General features: G+C 37.1%; 2 protein-coding genes across 6 annotated transcripts in view; one reads left to right on the forward strand and one right to left on the reverse strand.

The window, feature by feature from the left end:
* The first annotated feature begins 1,899 nt into the window (after positions 1-1,899).
* Positions 1,900-10,198, forward strand: LOC105046115 (ADP-ribosylation factor 2). Of its 3 annotated transcripts, none has more exons than XM_010924621.4 (7): positions 1,900-2,032; positions 2,545-2,703; positions 4,272-4,342; positions 4,531-4,650; positions 6,492-6,610; positions 9,250-9,331; positions 9,772-10,198. In XM_010924621.4, exons 2-7 carry the CDS (start codon positions 2,556-2,558, stop codon positions 9,775-9,777), a joined length of 546 nt encoding a protein of 181 aa, XP_010922923.1. In that variant the 5' UTR covers positions 1,900-2,032; positions 2,545-2,555; the 3' UTR covers positions 9,778-10,198. The 3 variants fall into 3 exon arrangements, with proteins under 3 accessions (XP_010922923.1, XP_029120545.1, XP_010922924.1); XM_010924622.4 differs by having other exon boundaries at positions 1,902-2,032; positions 2,548-2,703; positions 9,772-10,040; XM_029264712.2 differs by lacking the exons at positions 9,250-9,331; positions 9,772-10,198 and adding an exon at positions 8,863-8,991.
* A 621-nt stretch (positions 10,199-10,819) lies between these two features.
* Positions 10,820-19,884, reverse strand: part of LOC105046114 (probable DNA gyrase subunit A, chloroplastic/mitochondrial) — a 31,322-nt gene continuing 22,257 nt past the window's right edge. Inside the window, exons 23-28 of one of the 3 annotated variants that reach the window (XM_010924619.4) lie at positions 16,647-16,783; positions 16,241-16,361; positions 14,842-14,896; positions 14,641-14,740; positions 11,471-11,498; positions 11,011-11,310 (exon numbers count right to left, since the gene is read on the reverse strand). In XM_010924619.4, the coding sequence (XP_010922921.1) occupies positions 11,239-11,310; positions 11,471-11,498; positions 14,641-14,740; positions 14,842-14,896; positions 16,241-16,361; positions 16,647-16,783 (513 nt within the window). In that variant the 3' untranslated portion in view covers positions 11,011-11,238. Of the gene's footprint in view, positions 11,311-11,470; positions 11,596-14,640; positions 14,741-14,841; positions 14,897-16,240; positions 16,362-16,646; positions 16,784-19,884 lie in introns of those variants that run through there. The other 2 variants (XM_010924620.4, XM_073258338.1) reach the window with 2 other exon arrangements.

The raw sequence follows: 19,884 nt of genomic DNA on the forward strand, positions 1-19,884 counted from the left end.
TCCACACCCATTACATGTTGCCTTTTCTTTACCATTTTTCACACCTATTTTAATGAAACAATTCCATACCTGTGAGCTGGTAGATTTAGCTCTTTTACTTGATTTCTTCTCAAAATTATTATTTGTGCTTTCTTATTGACTAGGAGGAATTTTAGATGCATCCAACATTTTTAATTCATCATCATCAATATTTTTGCTATGATCAATATTTCCAGAATCCATACTGCAAAATCAAATTAAAGTATCATATAATCAATCATCCAATGATTAACCCATCAATATTTTAGCATGTTTATTTTTGAATAAACCAAGAAAAAATAAAAACATGTAGCTTGGAGATAGTACTGAGCATGGTAAAATAGTAGATAGTGAATGTATATAGGAGCAACTTGAAATAAGATAGCATCATCAGCATAGGAATATTATAATTTGTAAAACAAGTATTGACTTCCTCTCTGAGTCGGTAGAAAAGGTATGAAGTAGTCGTGAAGAAACATTAAGATAATAAGCTCCATGACAAGAATAAAAAGTGAAATCCGACATCTAGTTTTATAATTTCTTCTGTCAGATTCTTATCAATCATGAAATAAAAAATAAAAAGAACATAATCCATCAATTTCTTTTTGCTTCCCACTATATTTCATGTCCAGATGTGTCCTTAGGAGCCAACCACGATGCATCCGTATGCTCCTCTCTCCGGAAATCAGAAAGAGCTAGCAATAAAATTTAAACTTTGACAGCAATGGGTGGGTGGCACTGTGGGTGAGAGGCAACGGTGGGTCATTCCATTAGATTTGATGCTATATCTATTTGTTTGTTTAGTAATGGAACTAAAAAAAGAGACAGATGGGAAGCAAAAAGTTCTGGCAATAAAATAATCTCTCCCCCGTGTCTTGTCCTCCCTCTCCCCTAGCATCCGCATCCTCCTCTCTCTCCCTTGCTATTTTTTTTTTTTTTTGCATCCGCATCCTCCCTTTCCTCCGGTGTCTGCATTCGTGTGTGCATCCACGGTAAATCCGAAAAAAACATGAAGATAGAAAAAAAAAATACCGTATCCTTCCTGTGATTCGTATGTATATCCATAGTAAATCCAGAAAAAATATAAAGACAGAAAAAAAATTACATCCTTCCTGTGATTTATGTGTGCATCTATGGTGGTCTAGAAAAAACATGAAAACCGAAAAAAAATCACATCCTTCGCATGACTTCATTTCATGAAATCATTATAAACATCAATAAATTAAAAAAAAAAGATTGACAAGATAATAAGACATACCTTTGAGAGCTTAAAGAAACAGAAATACAGAACCACCACGGACATTTGAAGAAAAGAGAGAGTAATAATGATCAGATGGATAGTAGGAAGATAAACAAGGACTAAGGCTTGGAAAAAGTGATTTGAGTTATTAGACATTAACGATAGAAGTAATGACTAATGAGGCATAGAAATGAGAAAAAAAATATTTTAGAAATAATTGGTTATTTACTGATTATTTTAAGTGGTTAAGTTATTTTAAAATAATTTTTTTTTTTTAAAATGGATTGATCTGTGGACTAGACGGATCAGTCCTTCACGGATCGGACTATAAATGGATCGGACTAAAAAGTTTTTTTTGTTAAACGGACTGCTAAAATATTGATACAGTCTTACTATTTTAAGAGCTTAAACAGGTCGATCCGTGGGTCAAGATCCATTTCGACGGTTCTAATCGGTACCAGCGTGAGCCCGGTGATCAGGTACGGCGGTCGGTCGCATGTCAAGCCGGGCTCGAAGCGCTAAAAAGTGTTTCGGTCCGGGTCGGGCATGGGTTGGGCCGGCCCGCTTCCAGCCCAACGTTTGCGTAAGTTTGACGCCGGATCCCATTCTTCGCCTCTCAGACCTATAAAAGGAGCAGGCGGAGCACTGCAGCCACCGGTAGTTGTCTCTTCCGTCTTGTTTTTTATCCGAGGGGAAGAGGAAAGCAAGAGAACAGACGAAGAAAAAATTCCATCTATCGCTCTCTCTCTCAGCTTCTTCGAAGAGGATTCTCTGGTAACATCTCGATCTCCGTTTTCACGCACTGATCCGGAATCGATTTCTTGTTCTTCGCTTTCTACTTATCTTCGATTCCTTTTCGTTGTTGCATGTAATAGATCGGTGTTTCTCGAGTCGTCTCTGTTCATATTAATCGATTTTTATCCTTTTGTTACCATTTTGTAGATCTTGAAGTGTTTTTTTTTTTTTCCGATCTTGTAGATTTTGGATTGGTTTCTTTTATCTTGTAGATCTTGTTTTTTTTTTCTCCGTGTATGTCTGAAGATCGTGGAACCGTCTCTATGTTTCGACAGATTAATCCCTAGATTGTTCCGTTTCGTTAGGTTTTGATCTTGATCTCATCGATTCTTGCTCTCAGATTCGCGGATCATTATCATATCTCACGATCTTTGTTACAGATCCGTTGTTTGTCATGGCGGAGTTAAGATCTTTGGCGATCTATTTCGTTGTGCTTTTTTTTTTTTTTTTTTGTGTTTTAGATTTGAGATGCGTGGTTTTTTGCGTTTCAGCAGGGAGAAAAATGGGGCTGACCTTCACGAAGCTATTCAGTCGTCTATTTGCGAAAAGGGAGATGAGGATCTTGATGGTTGGGCTTGATGCAGCTGGTAAAACGACCATCCTCTACAAGCTCAAGCTAGGAGAGATCGTCACCACCATCCCCACAATCGGTGAGCGCTTAATTCTTTGTCGCTGCTTCTTTTTCTTTTTGCCTCAGTTTGTCCGTTGCCGTTCTGTTTTATAGCTTCGTGTAGATGGAAAGGAAGATGATAGATCTTTCTTTGGTTGGTGATTTTATTATTGTCGGTCAAAAACTCCTCCGCCCAACCCCCGACCCTCCTCTTTCTTGTTCCTCAAACTTTCGCTCGCTGAATTGTGATGTTCTGATGATGATATATTATATTGGGTCCCGTTCATGTTCGATCTGACCTGCAGTTTTTACTATTTGGAGGCTTTTTAGAAATTTCCAGGATCCGATAAATTTAATTTATGCATTTTTTCCATGTATGATTACCTGATTGCTGTTGTACATACGTGCCTAGATGGGCGGCAGATTTGTATGTATATGTTATGTAGATCAATGTCATTTAGTCAAGGCATGGTGTTGGAAACTAGGAGGTACAGCCTCTTGATATCATCTAGCAAGGCTGGTTTATCCCAAAAATAAGACACATAGATGTTAGGAAGGAATTGTTTGAGGGCATAAGGACGGGAAATTACACTGTGGAATGCATATTAGTTCTTGATACATAAATTAGTTGTCATTACCTGTTTAAAGCCTCGTGCAAGGAGGGAGGGGTCTAGATTTGACACCAACAAATTGCACATTTTGGCTAGAGCTGCTCCTCTATGATCGGTAGGGCTGCAAACAATCTGAGCTTCTTGGGATCATCTTGACTGGGACTTGTTTTATGCTGGGGTCAATTGCCAAGCTCAAACAGTTTTTGGAGCTCACCTCATAAAAGAGCCGAGCCTGAACAGAGTTTAGAGAAGTAAAGGGATGTTTGGCTTGGCTCGTAAAATTTGCTGCTTGGAGTTTATATAAGCCACAAGCTTGAACAGGACACGTCAAGGTTAGATTCATTTAGAGCCGACCTTGAGAAGCTCCCTGATACACCACTCCTCTCGGCTTGGCTCTTTTGTGCCCCTGATGATTGGTGTGAAAATGATATTCCATTCTATCCTTGTCACTAATGACTTACTACTGTGCACTTCTCATTGCTATTATTTCGTATTATCAATTGGTTTAGAGTTTTGCATACTATAATATTTTCTTTTGTGCAATCACATTCACATTCATTTTCCAGCTTCCTGTGTGACAACATTAGGTAACACAGGCTGATGCTTATGCAAGTTAGATTTTTTCTATCTCAAGCACTTAATGTGAAAAAGAAAGTGAGGTTCAGAGAAATGACCAATACTTTTGTGGCTGAGGTCTTTAGATAGACATATATAGTGGTTCAAACTAAGCTTGTGTAGGGATTTAAAAAGTAGTGGTAAAAGTTTTATCTCCCTTTTCCCTTATTTTGTCTCTCTCCAGCTCTCCCTTCTTCCGTATTATGCACTTCCATTATCTGTCTGCCTTCTCAGACCTTTTAGTCTGCAAGCTTTGCTAATATATTGGATTAAATGTTCATAAAATCATATATCCTATATTTCAGGAAAAAAATGTCATGGCTGAGCTAGCTGTGTTCACAAATGCATTAATATTCATATATTGATATCTGAATTTATGCAGGATTCAATGTGGAGACTGTGGAGTACAAGAACATTAGCTTCACTGTTTGGGATGTTGGTGGTCAGGATAAGGTAATGTACATAATGAATGCATTTTTTGATTGGTAATGCATGCTTCTAGTACATACCTAATTAGATCTAGTCAAACTACTATAAACATGATTCTATATTGAAGAGCTGATTATTGTTGCTCACCTACTTAGTTATTTTCATAATAATTGACTAATGTTTTGGTAATCTGGATGCGTAACAACAAACAGATCAGGCCTTTATGGAGGCACTACTTCCAGAACACTCAGGGGCTTATCTTTGTTGTTGATAGCAATGACAGAGATCGTATTGTTGAGGCAAGGGATGAGCTCCATCGGATGCTAAATGAGGTATGCTTAGATTCTTTATTGACAACCCATTAAGATGGTGTCATTATTACATGGCTAAGGGCCCTCTTTATCTGTCTCCTGGGACTTGACTTTGGACATGCATTTATGCATTCATATACATGAATTCATATGGATTGATGTGCAATAGTATTTAAATTCAGTGTACCTAGTGCACAAACTTACAATTCTTCAAGCACAAGAACACAATTGTCCAGGTAATAAGAGCAGCTAGTTTGAATCTTTTATATATCATTTTCTATATATTTGAAAATTACACCTTCATGTAATTAATTGGCATTGTCATGCAGGCGACAATGTTAAGAATTTGTCTATTTGCTAGTCTTGGTATTTTCTTGAGCCCAATCTTAAAACTGTGCACCAACCTGTTACTGAATTGGATACCCAGAAAGCAATGATCTATGGCATTATTTAAATTCAACAATAAATGATTAGTTGTTCTAGAAGCATAATTGGTTGTAAAAAATCTAATCTAATTATCAATAATATACAAACATATGGAAATGTCATTGTTTCTTAACTAAGTTCTGATCAGGTGATTGTTTCTAATTTTAAGTGCTAATATCATGAATTAACAGTTTCTGATTTATTGATTCCTAAATATTAGGCACCAAGTAACTAGGTCTTAGAGTGATTGTTAACAAGAAAATATCTAACAAATAGTTGTTATCTTAATTCATTGGAAAATGTAGTTTCAAATAAATATTATTTTCTTTGTTATGTGTCTTGAAAAATAGTTGTGTTGATATTTTCATGTTAACACCATAAAATGAATATTAAAAGATGTTACTGAATTTGCTGCTTTGGCTTTGGATTCTTAGTTTGAAATTTCTTCCCTGTCAATGGATGTTAGGCTTTAATTAGGAGTTGGATTAGAAAATGAATTATATGTTCTGAATTTTCAGGTTATACATGACTCGATGTTATGTGACTTGCATAGAGCTCCTTAGATAAGTGACAGCTATCATCCGTATTTTATTTTGGGATGATCATTATACTATTCCTCTTAGCTACCTTTCTTGGTTGTCATTTTGCTATCTGACTATTGCACCAAGAAATCTAATCCTTCTACTAAGCTCTAGTGTTTTGTGGGATTGTGTACGATGATTTGATGTATGCGCTTCTCCTGTTGAATTGGATTCTTGGCCTTAACATCCTTTTCGCACTAGATCATTTGATTTCTCAAAACCTTGAAATTTAGAATTGTTGTTTTTACCATAGATAAATTGGTTTCAAACTTACCAGTTCACTGAATTGCATAGTAACCCAGTGAATTAGGTAAACCTCTTTAAAAACCTCATTTTAATGTGACAAATGATGGAGTGTGGCTGTCATTTTGTCTCTATGTACACAGCTAAAATATATGAGAGGTTCCAATAAATGTTTGGTTTGTGATAGGTTTCATGAAGCAAATAACCTAGGATTTAGAAGTGACAGGACCTTTTCAAGACAGACCAAATTGTTCAGGTAAGACTCCATAGATTCATAGTCTGATCATACAAGGATGACTTTTATTAGCTCAACTTGGTGTACCAGAGGGAGGTTGTTGCTGACTGCAACAGCTCAAGTGGATGTCTTTTTCTGAGCCTGTTGTAGGAGCATTTAATTCTTATTTTACTGTAGCCTCTTTTTTATTTATCTTTTCTAAAAAAAAAATGGCCTCTTTTTTGATTATTTGTTTCTTTGTCCATACTTTGTGATACTATGATCATGTTAAGTTTCTTTGAGACTATTGTCTCATTTACTTAATATTTTCGTTCGACGTGAAATAGGGTAAATGGTGACTGATGGTTTTTTTTTTTTTTTTGTTGGGATGATTGCAGGATGAGTTACGTGATGCTGTGTTGCTGGTGTTTGCAAACAAACAAGACCTTCCTAATGCAATGAATGCTGCTGAGATTACTGATAAGCTTGGCCTTCATTCTCTGCGTCAACGACACTGGTACAGCACTATTTATCATAATGTTCTGTGGATGTCAATTTCTTTTTCTTATTATGCAAATTAAATTGGTTTTGTTTGTGTTTATAAAGTTCCTGTTAGGAGGATCGTATGTAGTCTTAGATGACAAGGCATTATGATGACTTTGATATATAGGAAAATTGATTATATGGGCATGAGCTTGTTTGGGAAGCTCTGTTAAATTGTAGACAGCTAAGATATAAAAGATCGTGTATATTCTTATACTACAGGAACTTGACGTATCTGTTGCATTTAAAAAGAAATAAGTGCCTGCGTTGGTTTTCTTGGTTAAAGAATTTGCTTTTGATTCTTGATGAGCATAACCATGAGTTAGCATCTGAAGTTACATAAGAAACAATATGATTCTATATATATTGTTAATCTCAGATGTTTTTTTTTGGGGACAGAAGCTTTAGTTCTGTATATGATGATGCTTTGTTGTAACTAATTTGTTTAATTAGCTGTTTTTGTCAATTGATGGAAATAGGTGTGTTCATAATTTCAAAGACAAATTCATCAGATTTAAGAATAATAGAATATGGATGCTAAACTTTTAAATTAGCTTTTTAATTAGAAGATATGCACCTATGATTGTGGCTCTGGTTTGGTAGAAAATATGCCTTGTTTGAACTGATTAAGGTGTTCCATATGATAAGTTGATATTTGCTTTGCAAGGTTCCAAACAGGGGAAGAACTTAGATACATGCTCTTGTTTTCCTTATTTTTATCCATATCCCCAACAATGTTGGTATTTCCATATGGTTTTATTGTGGATTTAATTTTTTTTCTAATTCTTGCTTTCTCATGGATGTCATATATGTTTTTTGTCTCATAAGTAAATCAAAATCCCAGGTTGTCGATGTCAATCATATGAATCTGATTTCATTCTAGGCATTGAATTCCCAATAGATCCTACAAGAATGATCCTTCTGATTTCTTACTTTGACCTTGGTGTATCTTACTTTTCTCCGTCTAATATAGAAATCAGTTTCTGCTTGTATTTGGTCATTTTGCTTTCTCCAAATTCCAGAGACATGGGTGATAAGCATACTTTGTGATGATCACCAGTGGATTTCTATGGTTGATTTGATAGTAAGCTTTAGAAGAAGGATCTGTAATAGTTCAATAACCCTAACTTGTCATCTCGTATTCCACATACCACTTTGATTACAAAATATCGGTGAATTAAACAAAGCATTCATGAGTTCAGTAGCAAATATAACATATACCTCAGCTCAAGGTTTGGAAAACCACCCCGACCATGGTTCAGGCTGAACCGAGGTAGTCTTGGTTTGCCTGGAAGCAGAACTGTGTAAGTTAGAGGCGAACCACGTCTAAGTTGTTGTCAATATGAACCCAAACTGGCTGGTTCAGAACCAGGACTACTTATTTAATGAACAGGAGTTCAGGACCCTTTCTCATCCCCTTCTAGCACCGTTTGAGGAGTGCCAGCCTTCTTGTCCTCTCTCTCGTTGCAGATATCAATTGAGGAGAGCAGGTTGTTGAGGAGCCGGGCCCAGTCGTTTTTAATTTGGCATCAATTTTTTTTTTGGAAGATGATTTTCCCCCTTTTTCTATTGTGTTCTGTCTCAAAAAATTGTTTACTGGTTTTTTGTATTTTCTGTTAAGTATGTGATGTTAGAACTCAAATTTTGGGAAAAAGACATTTTAAGTGGTTAAAAATATTCTGTTTTATGCCTCATTTACATTGATTTATTGCAAATGGGTTCTCTTTTTATTGGGTTTCTATTGTGATCTTTATTAGATGTAGTTCAATATGCGTTCTCAATAATGTTTAAACTCTTAGATGCTTGCTTGCATGCCTGGGTTCTTTGGTTTGAGGAAGATTGAATCACTCGAGAGTCTTGGAGTCGGCAACGTGTTGTAGAGGTATTGTACATTCAGAATGGGATTTTTGGAAACAATCATGTATCCACACATTTAATATTTCTCAGCTATTCTTTTTTTTCGCTCATAAGGTAGATATCAGTATAAAAGAAGCCTTGTTCATAAAGTGAAAATACAATAAGCTGAATCGTTTCTTATCATTTTAAATGATTGATTGATAGTATTGCATTGTTTTCTCTGAGTTTAGATCTTTTTTTCTTTTTACGACTAGAATGGATTTGTGGGGGATTTTCTGTTTTGCAGTTTTGTTTCTTTCTGCTTTATATTGATCATCTGGAAATGGATTTTGTGTGTTGTACTGTGTTGCTTGGTATGCTAAAATGCAGAGTCCGATACTTGCCAGCATTATAGTGCCAACAGTTTGACCAAGGGGACTTCATAGTGAATGATTCTTTGATCACAGATGGAGGCAGCGTTCTGGACTTTGTAACTTCATCGAAATATTGTAGGGCACCCTAAGATTAGAATGTACTGAAATTTATACGAGGGGATTGCACATGCCCAGTGCAAGTTGGCTCTCAGAGTAGGGGACTGTACATTTTGACATACTTTGGAGCATGTGTAGTTAATGCTGACAAGTTTGAGCTTGTGACATCTCCTGTTTATTACTTTATTACCTGAGCCTTGCTTGTATATTTTGATGTTGCTCTTCTACCTTCTTCATAAAGGAAGCAATCAGCCACTTATCCAGGTGATGTATTATTTGGTTGCAGGTACATACAGAGCACTTGTGCTACCTCGGGTGAGGGGTTGTATGAGGGGCTTGATTGGCTCTCGAACAACATCGCCAACAAGGTGCACATCCATTCCCTTTTTTTTTTTTTTTGTTTATTTAGCCATATGTTTATTAGAATTGTATTATTTAGCTCTTTAACTTAAATAATAGCTTGCTGATATAGCCATATACATATATATATATATATATATATATATATATATAGAGTGCATTCAGCCTTTATACCTTTGTTCTTTTATTAGCACAATTCTATAATTCAAATGTTTGCATAAAATGAGATTTTTGGGGCCCTGATCTGGCATATTGGCATTGTCTTTTTTTAACCATCCACTCATGTATGTGGCACGCATTGGAATGCATAAATGAGTGTGGCAAAACTCATGACGTGTTCAGGATTGATATCTGGGTTCCCCTGGAAAGATTGGAGTTGTGGAGATTCCGATTTCGAATGTTCTAAGCTCTGGCACTTTCTGACTGGATATTTTGGTTTCTTTTCCAGGCCTAAAATTTTCAGCATGCTGGGTAAAGCGTTTCAATATGTTTCTGGATTACATATACCTTTTGCAGTTGTGGTGGGTGGCTTGCTGTGGGAACACTTTGTGGCCATCAGTTTGTTGGTCGTGGATAAATTACCATCTTTTTCCAAATTTTCTTTCACTCATGTTGTAGCGTTCAGAACCTGTCACCGAGTGGGCTTTGGTGTATTTGACTTAATGCAGTCTACAGGGTAGTGTTATGTGATCTATTTACATTTCAGTGGTTATTGTACAGGGTTGTGTTCTGCTTTGGGTTGATGAGAAGCTGTGTAGCTAATAGCTGCAGATGTTAGCCCTGCTGTTAATTGCCTTATCATCGTATGTAAGCGGAGATGATATTGATATTGCTGCTTCTACAGTATTGCGTAAAAAGATATTTCCACTTCAGAATGCGTCTAGGGTTTTCACCTCTTCATTGAAATTTATCATCCTAAATATGAGGGATTTAATGCTCCAGCTGGATGTCAAGATCTCATGTTTGTCCTCGCCCGCAACCCTCGGTTGTTGCAGTTGTTATTGGGTGTTTAGATCGATGATGCAATTAAAGCCAGGCTCTATGAGATACGCGACCATTTCAGAGCTGATACAGAAAACCCTATCTTTAAACCTCCTTATCATAACCCAAAAAGCTGTAGAGGAAGCTGTGTATATAACTAAAGCAACATTCTGGATACAGTTTTGTTGACTCGTTTACAATGGGCATCAGGTTGGAAAAAGCAACTCGAGCTAGAATTCTTACAGGCGATTTATCAGACTTTTATCTTGAAAAAGATCAGCCATGCCGGATCTCAACAACATGCTTCGTTGGAGTATAACTCAGTGATTCTCCCATAAAAAGCAAGATGGTGACCGCATGCAGCGTAAGCAGATGAGCAACGACAGTTTAATTGATGTTGGCTGTCCAACTGTCCACTTGCTTTTTGACAATTTTTACAAACTCTGCTACCGTCACAATTATCATAAATCAATGAGTGGACCAATTATATGTTGTTAGCATAATATATGGTAGGGTACATAAAAGAGAGCATTAAATATATGGAGTCGTTTGTTATAGTGGTAGAAAGTCCCCAATAAAATATATATGTCACACGATGGGCGATATTTGTATCATAATTGAAACAGCATACAAACAATTGATGATAATTTCCATGTGGTGACAATGCATCCAACACTTCTGAGAGAACCTGCATGTTAGATGCGAGCCTACGTTCTCTACCTCTTGCAGAGTATCAGAATGGAAAAATGATTCCTGCCAGAGCCAAGTCTTCGCTGGCGTATGTCAGGGTTGGCTCCAAATGCACAACTCTGCATCATCCAAAACTCTTGTTGCCTGGTACTGTAGACACCAAACTCATTTCCTGTTTCTAAGCTGTATGATGAACCCATTTTTTTCCCTTATAAACTGCAGTCAATAATCAGTCCCGATTTCATCAGCTGCTGCAGAAATTAATGAAGCCGACTGGATCTTTCCCGCATGCTCCAGTCTCATAAGAATAACTCCCCTATGACATTCATAAGGGGCGTCATCACAAACAAAAGACCAAGGAAAAAAAATATAATATATCTGATGCAACTAAACTAGGGTCCAAAAGTTAAACAAGGAAATTAAACAATAATTTCATAACCCAATTGGGAAGTGGGAGGATAGTTTGAATGCTACACCTGATGCACCCTTGCAGGGACACACTTCCTGTCAAATTTAGAACGCCATTCATTTAGTTCTGTGCAGGTGGGGATGAAGTGGTGGTTGTAATGTCATCAGGCATTAGGCCCCAATAGGGCCGCAGCTAGATATAAAGGAAGGTGAAGAACAAATCAGACACTGATTACTTCAATATTTTCAAGAGATCTTATAATGCACTTGAGAAGCTGGCATGGCTAATCATATAATCACATCATGATGGAAGGCCAATCATGAATCGCACAAAGCCAAGCCCCACTGTCACCGTAAAAGAAAAGATTCCTATATCTTTAACATTTTCCAAAGGTTTTGGATGGCTAGATTTCCATGCTCATCTAATTGTTGCTTTCTCATTCTTGGCATGATCAGCAATTAATATCTCATTGAGTATGCAGTGCAATCAGTCATTAACCTCAAACTTCAATAATTCATTTTGCATTCATTGTTTTACATGCTACGAAGAAATAATGTTTAGTTTAATTTTCAATGATCAGAAAATCCAATATTTGTAAGGCAAGAAAATGGGAAATTCTTTGGAGTCTTCATATTCAGTAATTATTTGGTCATGTCTCTTATTTAATGAAAAAATCAACGGAATACATGAACCTTTTAGAATCTCTTCCAAATTCATCCTGCATTAGTGGTCAACAGTAATCTTTTGTGAATCATTTGTGATATATGACAGCTTCACATTTTTTATGAGTTGTTTGTGATCCATTACAAGGTTCTGTTTATTGTCCCTTTGACTTGCATGTCATCCCTTTTAATTTAAGTCTCCAGCATTTCAGCCATTTTCCCAAGTTGTTCACCAATATGGAGGATTTAGTAAATAACTGAAAAGAAAAGCTAATATTTCACATTTGAATGTGACAAATTACCACATCAGTTGAAATATCAGTGAACTTCATGATTTTAGAACTACTTATATATTTTCTTGTACCTTTCTCTGGAATTGTTTTTCCTTTTTTAGGCTTGTTCAATTTTCTTTTGTTGAGACTGGAATCAAGTTTTGATATCTTACTTACTCTTGTTAATTAATTTTGATAAGTGTCATCTTTGGTTATTAACACAAGTACACTAACTCATACAGACTGGCATTGCTTTATCTTTTAAGCATCTGTCCATGGCAAAATGAGTCTTACTTGTAGCAAAACTTTTGGTGTAAATACCAAAACAAGCATGATGAGGACACCATTAACACTGGAATATTGATGGTGTTTGCAACGTTTTTTTTTTTCAGACAGAGTATTAAACATATGAATTTTGTAGAAAATCAAATTTGACTTAAGTTTTAAGCTTTAATTTAAGTATTGTATGCTGATGTCAAGCTGGGTTGGCGCTAGCATGGTACATGCCACGCCGTGCTGAGTGATGCTACCACTTTGCACGTGCTGGAACAATAGCATGCCAAGTGCTGGCACAGAACAGGCATCACACTACTGCTGCATGCAAGGCACTGGCATGGTACATATTGTGCATGCCATGTCGTGTTGATTGGCACTTAAATCCATGCTTTGGACCAAACATTAACCAGTCCATGTACTTCTGAACATCTGAAACCTCATCCAAGGCATTCTGTTAAAATTCCCGAGCTAAGTGTGAATGCATGCTGGTCCATATTGTGTGGTAAGTACCAATTCTAGAAAATATGAATGTGATATAAGGAGTGTGTGCAGAGGTACTGTCTTGGTGGTCCCTGCTGTGAGGCGTGGGCTAAAACAGACGAATACAAATTGGCACGGACCTCTATTTTCTTCAAATGAGCCTTAGCATGTCAATGGTACCATGCCACTTGTCAAATTTAGTCCATGAAATTTTCTAACAAATTCAAAGACTCAAATAGGATATCGATTTAAAAATACTATGATATTGATGCAATGTAAAAGGTACATAAACTGCTTCTATTTGAGTGGCATTTTTTGATTTACCCAGAAACCTTATCCGCTGAACTGAAGGTAAGTTACTTGTCTTGTTGGGTTCTAGTGCTCATGGCATGCAAATCAGACAAGCTGAGAAATATGACACACAGAAAACCTCACCAAATCCAACCCAACCTATTGGCACTGCTACCTTAGACCATAAGGGTACCAGAAGAGGGGGGCGTTACATGTAACCAGGAGCACCATATTTGTACATTTTTAACTCCCCTACATAATGGATTTTCATCAAAACAAGGTCTAACAGCATTCATAGTTCGTCTATTGTATTTGGATTAGCAAACAGACACTAATTACAGTCTTAACTGTGCAAATTTCTACATTTTTTTTAAAAAAGAAATCATTAAAATCTACATAAATGAAATTCTGTAGGCTTCCTATCCATCATCACTTTCATTATTTCATTCCACAAAGAAGTGGACTCTTACCATAAGTATGACCATCAAAGCTTGTTTCAACTTTTTGACATCATCTTCATGAACCCTCATTCAAGAAGCCTTCCTATAGAGGTGTTCTGGTATTAACTTAAAAACTTTTTCTGTCTCCTTTCCTGCAACTTCTGTCCATGTTATTTTAGATATCACCCTTCCTGTTCCTACCGCCCATACTATCTCTTGGTTCTCCATCACTTTCTCCTTTGCAACTCATGTCTCTTTTTGTATGCTGAATTCCACTCTTAATATTTCTAGTTTTACTACATATCCATCCCAACATTATCATTTTCATTATATTCAACTTGTACTCTTGAACCCTCTGTGTTAGTGAGTCATACAACACCAAATGCTTTATTGTAGTTCTATTGATCATGCTTTCTTGCCAAGCGTTGGTCAGATAACACCACTGTGGCACCTGTACTTCAGCCATTGTGATCTATTTCTCTTACATATGCCTTGATCTATCTCCCCATTGTTCTATATGATATATTCCAAATCACAAATGCAATTACCATATACTCTTCTCCATCAACCTTGAATAAGTTCTCATCTCTGTTTCTATTTTCACTAAAATCACATTTATATGCTAAGGTAAGCATTTATTTTTGTTCTTTATCTCATCAATCAACACTCAATCTCCTACAAATAAAAAAAATCATAAAACCCACAATGTGATTGTGTATTGCTGCAGATAATGACATCATATTTAAAATCCAGCAATTATTAATCAGTTAATGGGAGGACAAAAAACAAAAAGAAAACACAATGTATAACAAGTACCTTGCATAGCGTGACTGGACAGATATATCCCGAACCTTGATTCTGTTTACAGTCCCACTTTGACTAACTAGAACTACTTGTTCATCACTTTCCCCATCTTCTGTATAATCAAACATTTTTTTCTAGTAAACAAACTTGCATTTGTAAAATAAGTATCTACATAACTGATCATCATAAACAGATCAAAGCAAAAGAAAATACCTGCCAAAGAAAACCCAACTACAAATACTGCAGCAAGACAATGACCTGGTGGAAGCTGCAATCAAATAATAAAAGATAAGCAAGACCATGCCAATTTTCCTGTGCATGCTGTCCCTGCAACTGCAGCACTTGCATTTATCATAATGTAAGAGATCCATAGGGCTGAAGAAGGGGAAGGAATATTTTATGGATGGCTTTAAATGCATTAGTAAAAAGTCGAGACTTTTTATACATACACCCATTCGTTGTTGATTAACATTCTTGTTTTCACCTCATAAAAAAGAGAGAAGAGGGTGCATATAACTAAACACGGAGTGCATTCAACTCATTCCAACTTTTTCCCTAGACAAGGCAGTCAGTTGCAATAGATGCAACTTAAATTCACATGATGGCTTTTAACATTATCAATGGAAGAGATGCATAAAGCTCCCATTGTTGCTTGTAACTTGTAGAGATGGATGATTGTTTTTGATTAGGCAAGGCCTATTTTTTGGGTTTCAGGTTTAGAATCTAGCACTTAGAGAAGTTTGAGATGAGGAAGTATTAGTGAAAATTGAGGAAGGCTGAATGCTAAAAGTTATTAGTTGGACAAGTTATAGAATGCACCAGTAGTGAGACTCTGTTGAGTTGAGACTCAATAAGGCACCTACGATTAAAGAACAGATTTCCTCACTGCTTTGATTTTGACATACACCACAAAGAATACACCTCAGAATTTTGTGTGATTATTATTACATTGAATAAACCACAAATAGCAAGCTCTCATGCTACTTAGCCAGATCTATATGTTTCTCTTAAGAAACATAAAGGAAAATTCTTGAGCTGTCAAAGTTTTCAGAGCATAAATGATGAGGATTAAACAGGAGCACAAAAATAAAGTTTAGGAAAGATGATGTCACCATGGATGCATGGCAATGAATGTGCACTATGGTTTCAGATACATGGACAGAATGCTTAGGAGTAATGCTAGTGAAGAGAGACATCACACGGTTGACAATGTGCAATGCAGAGATAGCTCTATTTATGAGGGGTCCCAGGTTGAGATTGGCGGATTGGAAAAAAAAAGTCAGGAAATAAGGAAAACTTAGATGGAGATAGAGTTGACAAACTTCAATTCGACAGTTAAAATTAAGTTAAAATCTAGGAACCGACGTTTGCCATACCAGTCAGCACCATTGCATACCTACCCCTCCATACCGTACCGATACGTGATAGGAGGGGCATACCCGACACTCAATATACCAAACCGGGCCCCATACCGGGCATACTGAGATGGCAAACTTTAACATGGACCAAGTTGAATCCAGGCAGATCCATGCATATCGGGTAAAGAATGGTTTATCTCATAATTTTCTAGATACTCATCCATTAAAAAAGAGAAAATAAAACTAGGATATACCTTGTAACCGATCAGGCCCACTCTATTAAAATTTGACAGTCGAAATGCGCTAATAGGCACACGCTTACCAAGACCATTTTCAGACACAAAAAGCAGCCACGGGGGTCCCACATCTCTACCCCTGCCAATGATATATATATATATAAGCACATCAATAAATAAACACTGTCAGCATGCCAAAATAGATAATGACATGAGAGTAGATGTTAGGAAAGCATATTACAAATACATTGATATGTTATAATTATTCTTACAAGCTTAAGCAAATGAATGGTAGTCTAACTTACTTTTTAAAAAAGAAATGATAGTTTTCATATAGTCTTGCTATTTGTGCAGAGAAAAATGTTTGCATGTATATAATCATGAAATCACTAACAGAGGAAATCCAGTCAAATATAAAAGTTACCTGCTGCCAGAACTATCTGGCATTTTTTGCAAGTCTCTCTGCCAATCAGCAGGTATTGTGTCCATGGATGCAATTTTGTCTCCTTCTTTAAGTTTCATCGATGTCACACCCCTTGTTTTTCTTCCTAGCGCGCGAAGCTGGATCAATGATGGGCAAACATGCATAAACAGAGAATATAATTAATGAACGGACACTCAACAGTCCTCCAAATTTTGGCAACATGCAAAGAAATGTAAGAGCTAGAAACAGAATAGTCAAGTGAACTTCTGGCCTAATTTTCCAACATAAACAAGGAAACCAGGCAACCAAACTGAGTTTAAAATGACTGCTGAGTGCATTCAAAAAGGATCTTCTAACATGATCAGATTGCAGATACATTAAAGACAGTTAATGTTTGCAGACCCTGCAGCTAAAATGTCGCAATCAAGGATATATTGCCACCTATTTCAGATATATCTGAAGGCTGGTTTGGATGCCGATTTGGTCCAACTATGTACCAACTAGCTTTGAGATAATTAAAAGAATTGCATTATGACATATCATCCAATTCCTAGTTTTGGCATCTAAGCCTGCATGCAATGGCATACCCTGATAGGACCTTCACCAAGTCACAAATACTTAGTTTCCACAATGTAATCAGATAGCCAACAGAAAATGGTTTTATTTTTAAAAAACTAACTCTAAACTGGATTAAGCTGGATTACTCCCAAATAAGGGTTGCAATACTAGCACCATGATCCACACTGATACCTTATCTATAGTACAGTATGGTACTATCACAGTCTGCCTGCTGGTGCCAACATAGCAAAAGTGAGGTGCATCACATATATCATTACCATACTTTACCAAGAGGCATACCAATACTGGTATCTTACCAGTATGGTATAGCATAGCTGGTATGCACCATTACTTAAATCGTTGCTCCCAAACGACTTCTTGCATAACCAAGCAACCACCTACATCCTTAAAACTCAAACAACTACTTCATACCAAGTCCTAGATTTCAAATATTAAAAACAACATACCAAGGTTTGTCAACTCAGAATCGGATTCTATGCCGGTCAATTAGCGATACGATTCGGTACACCCCCGTATCAGGGCCGAACAACATGGAAACGAAAGCGAGGAAGAGGGAGAACTAAAGAGGAAGAGAGAGGGGGTGAGGGAGAGGAAATGGAGGCCGATGAAGATGCCGGCGATGTCAACCAAAGAGCCATGAAGGCCCTCGAAGGGCCACCGAGGCCTTTGAGGCTCCACCCTCCACAAGAGAAGAGTAGAAAGAGAGAGAGAGAGAGAGAGAGAGAGAGAGAGGAACGGAATGAGGAAAAGGCAGCAGGGAGGCCAACAGAAGGCCGAGGCCTCCAAGGCCCTCGGATTGCGAAAATTGACCCCATGGTGTCGCAAAAATTTTTAAAAAAAATGTGAAACAAGGGCAAGTCACCCCTGTTTCGACCCCATGTGGACATCGTGGGGTTGATTTCCGCCATCCAGAGGCCTCAGAGGGCGGCCTCCCCACCATCTTCTCCTCCGTCCATTCCTCTCCCTCCCCCCTCTCTCTCTATCTCTCTCTATTCTTCTCCCGTGAAGAAGGGCCGAGCCCCGGAGGCCTTAGCAGCCCTCCAATGGCCTCGGTAGGCCACTGTTGGCCTTTCCCTCTCCTTCCCTCCCCCCCTCTCTCCCTTCCTTTCTTTCCTTCTTCCTCACTCCATTTTCACCGATGTTTCAAATCGAATGCCCATACCGGTACAATTCGGCACACCAGAATCACCCAGTCCCGAGCAGTTCGACATTCCATGCAATAAACAGTCAGGTTTTGATTTCTTTATTCTTTCTTTTTTTGTGTATGGTACCACAAATATGTATACATACCCAAAATAAAAAAATAAAAAAAAAAAAGTAATGCAGACAAAACTGCATCTTCATCACCATGGGAGATTTTTCACATGATCCACTTTAATAATGTGTTGCAACCTAATGCACTATAACAAATCTTAACTGTTAAATCAAAGGTGCACAATATCTTGTGCTCAATTGTCTAACATCAAATGAAGCATGCCATACCTCCCACAGGGACTAAATGCTGTGGGTGCAATTAATTCACCATTGCATAAATCAATACAGCTTCACTGTATCTGTGGATTAGCAAACCCAAAGGCTCATACTCAGTTCACATTAAAGAAGCCTGGGTTCAAGAGACTGTTCCACATTTTGACTTCTGGGAGACCACAAATAGATGTATGTTTTTCAGTTGAAAAAACAATTATACTTGTAATGCATCCCAACTCCTAAACCCTGATCATAACATCAAACTGTCAAAGGCTAATGTCTGTGAGCAGAACCATTTACCTATAATTTTGAATGCAAAACCTCACTTTGAAAATTACAATTGAGAGAACCTATCAAACAATTGAGCACAATCTCCAACCTCCATTAGTTGGCAGGCTCACCAATCAACCAGATGCCACGCCTTTGCAACAAATTTGTAACTACTCTAAAGAAAGTCATTTCATTTTTCCCCAATTCTTCTCCAAGATAACAATTAATTGTCATGGCACAATAGGAGCAGGAAAAAGCATATCACTCTCAGAATATCCAAAAAACCAAAAGCTATTTTAACTGAGAGAAGCTTCCTCTTGGAAAGACAATTTCTTGCCGAACTCTTCAATAATTAGCCTCCATTCCTTTGCTTTGTCTTCTAATGTTAGTGGCAGCATCAATGCGAGAGAGAGAGAGAGAGAGAGAGATGCAAAGTCTTGATGCAATAAGGCTTATCACCAGAGAGTAGGTCACTTGCAGATCTCAAATATACTAGTTAAGGCTTGTCATTATATGTATAGCCCTTAATCCATGTTAGCTTTAATAGCGATAGTCCATAGTCATTAACATTAGGAACTCAAACCTTCAAATTTTCATTTCATCCATCTTCTTGTGTTTTCTATTCAAGGTTCTCAGATTACACATACATTTTTTTATTGATTATCATAAGCCATTGCAGGATTATGCTTTGTCTAATCTCCTTGAAAGTTGTGGCTAAATAATAAATCAATTATTAAAAGATGATAATGAAATTTGGCCATGATATCATGTTGCTCTAATTTTCCTTCTTATTCCAAGTTTTAAACTTTTGCAATTTGCTTGTTCTAATTCTCTAGCTATACATGAATTCCTGGCATTCTCAGTTGATACATGGAATCCAGACTATTACTTTCTCCCTATCCATAGATTAAGAAGTTTTAAG

Source organism: Elaeis guineensis, chromosome 5 (genome assembly GCF_000442705.2).
Source record: "Elaeis guineensis isolate ETL-2024a chromosome 5, EG11, whole genome shotgun sequence".
Taxonomy (NCBI): domain Eukaryota; kingdom Viridiplantae; phylum Streptophyta; class Magnoliopsida; order Arecales; family Arecaceae; genus Elaeis; species Elaeis guineensis.

Excerpts from the sequence above, each read along its gene's own strand:
- LOC105046115 (XM_010924621.4), top strand. The coding sequence starts at position 2,556 with ATGGGGCTGACCTTCACGAAGCTATTCAGTCGTCTATTTGCGAAAAGG. Across the intron at positions 4,343-4,530 it reads ATGTTGGTGGTCAGGATAAG|ATCAGGCCTTTATGGAGGCA; the intron begins GTAATGTACATA and ends AACAACAAACAG. Across the intron at positions 6,611-9,249 it reads TCTCTGCGTCAACGACACTG|GTACATACAGAGCACTTGTG; the intron begins GTACAGCACTAT and ends ATTTGGTTGCAG.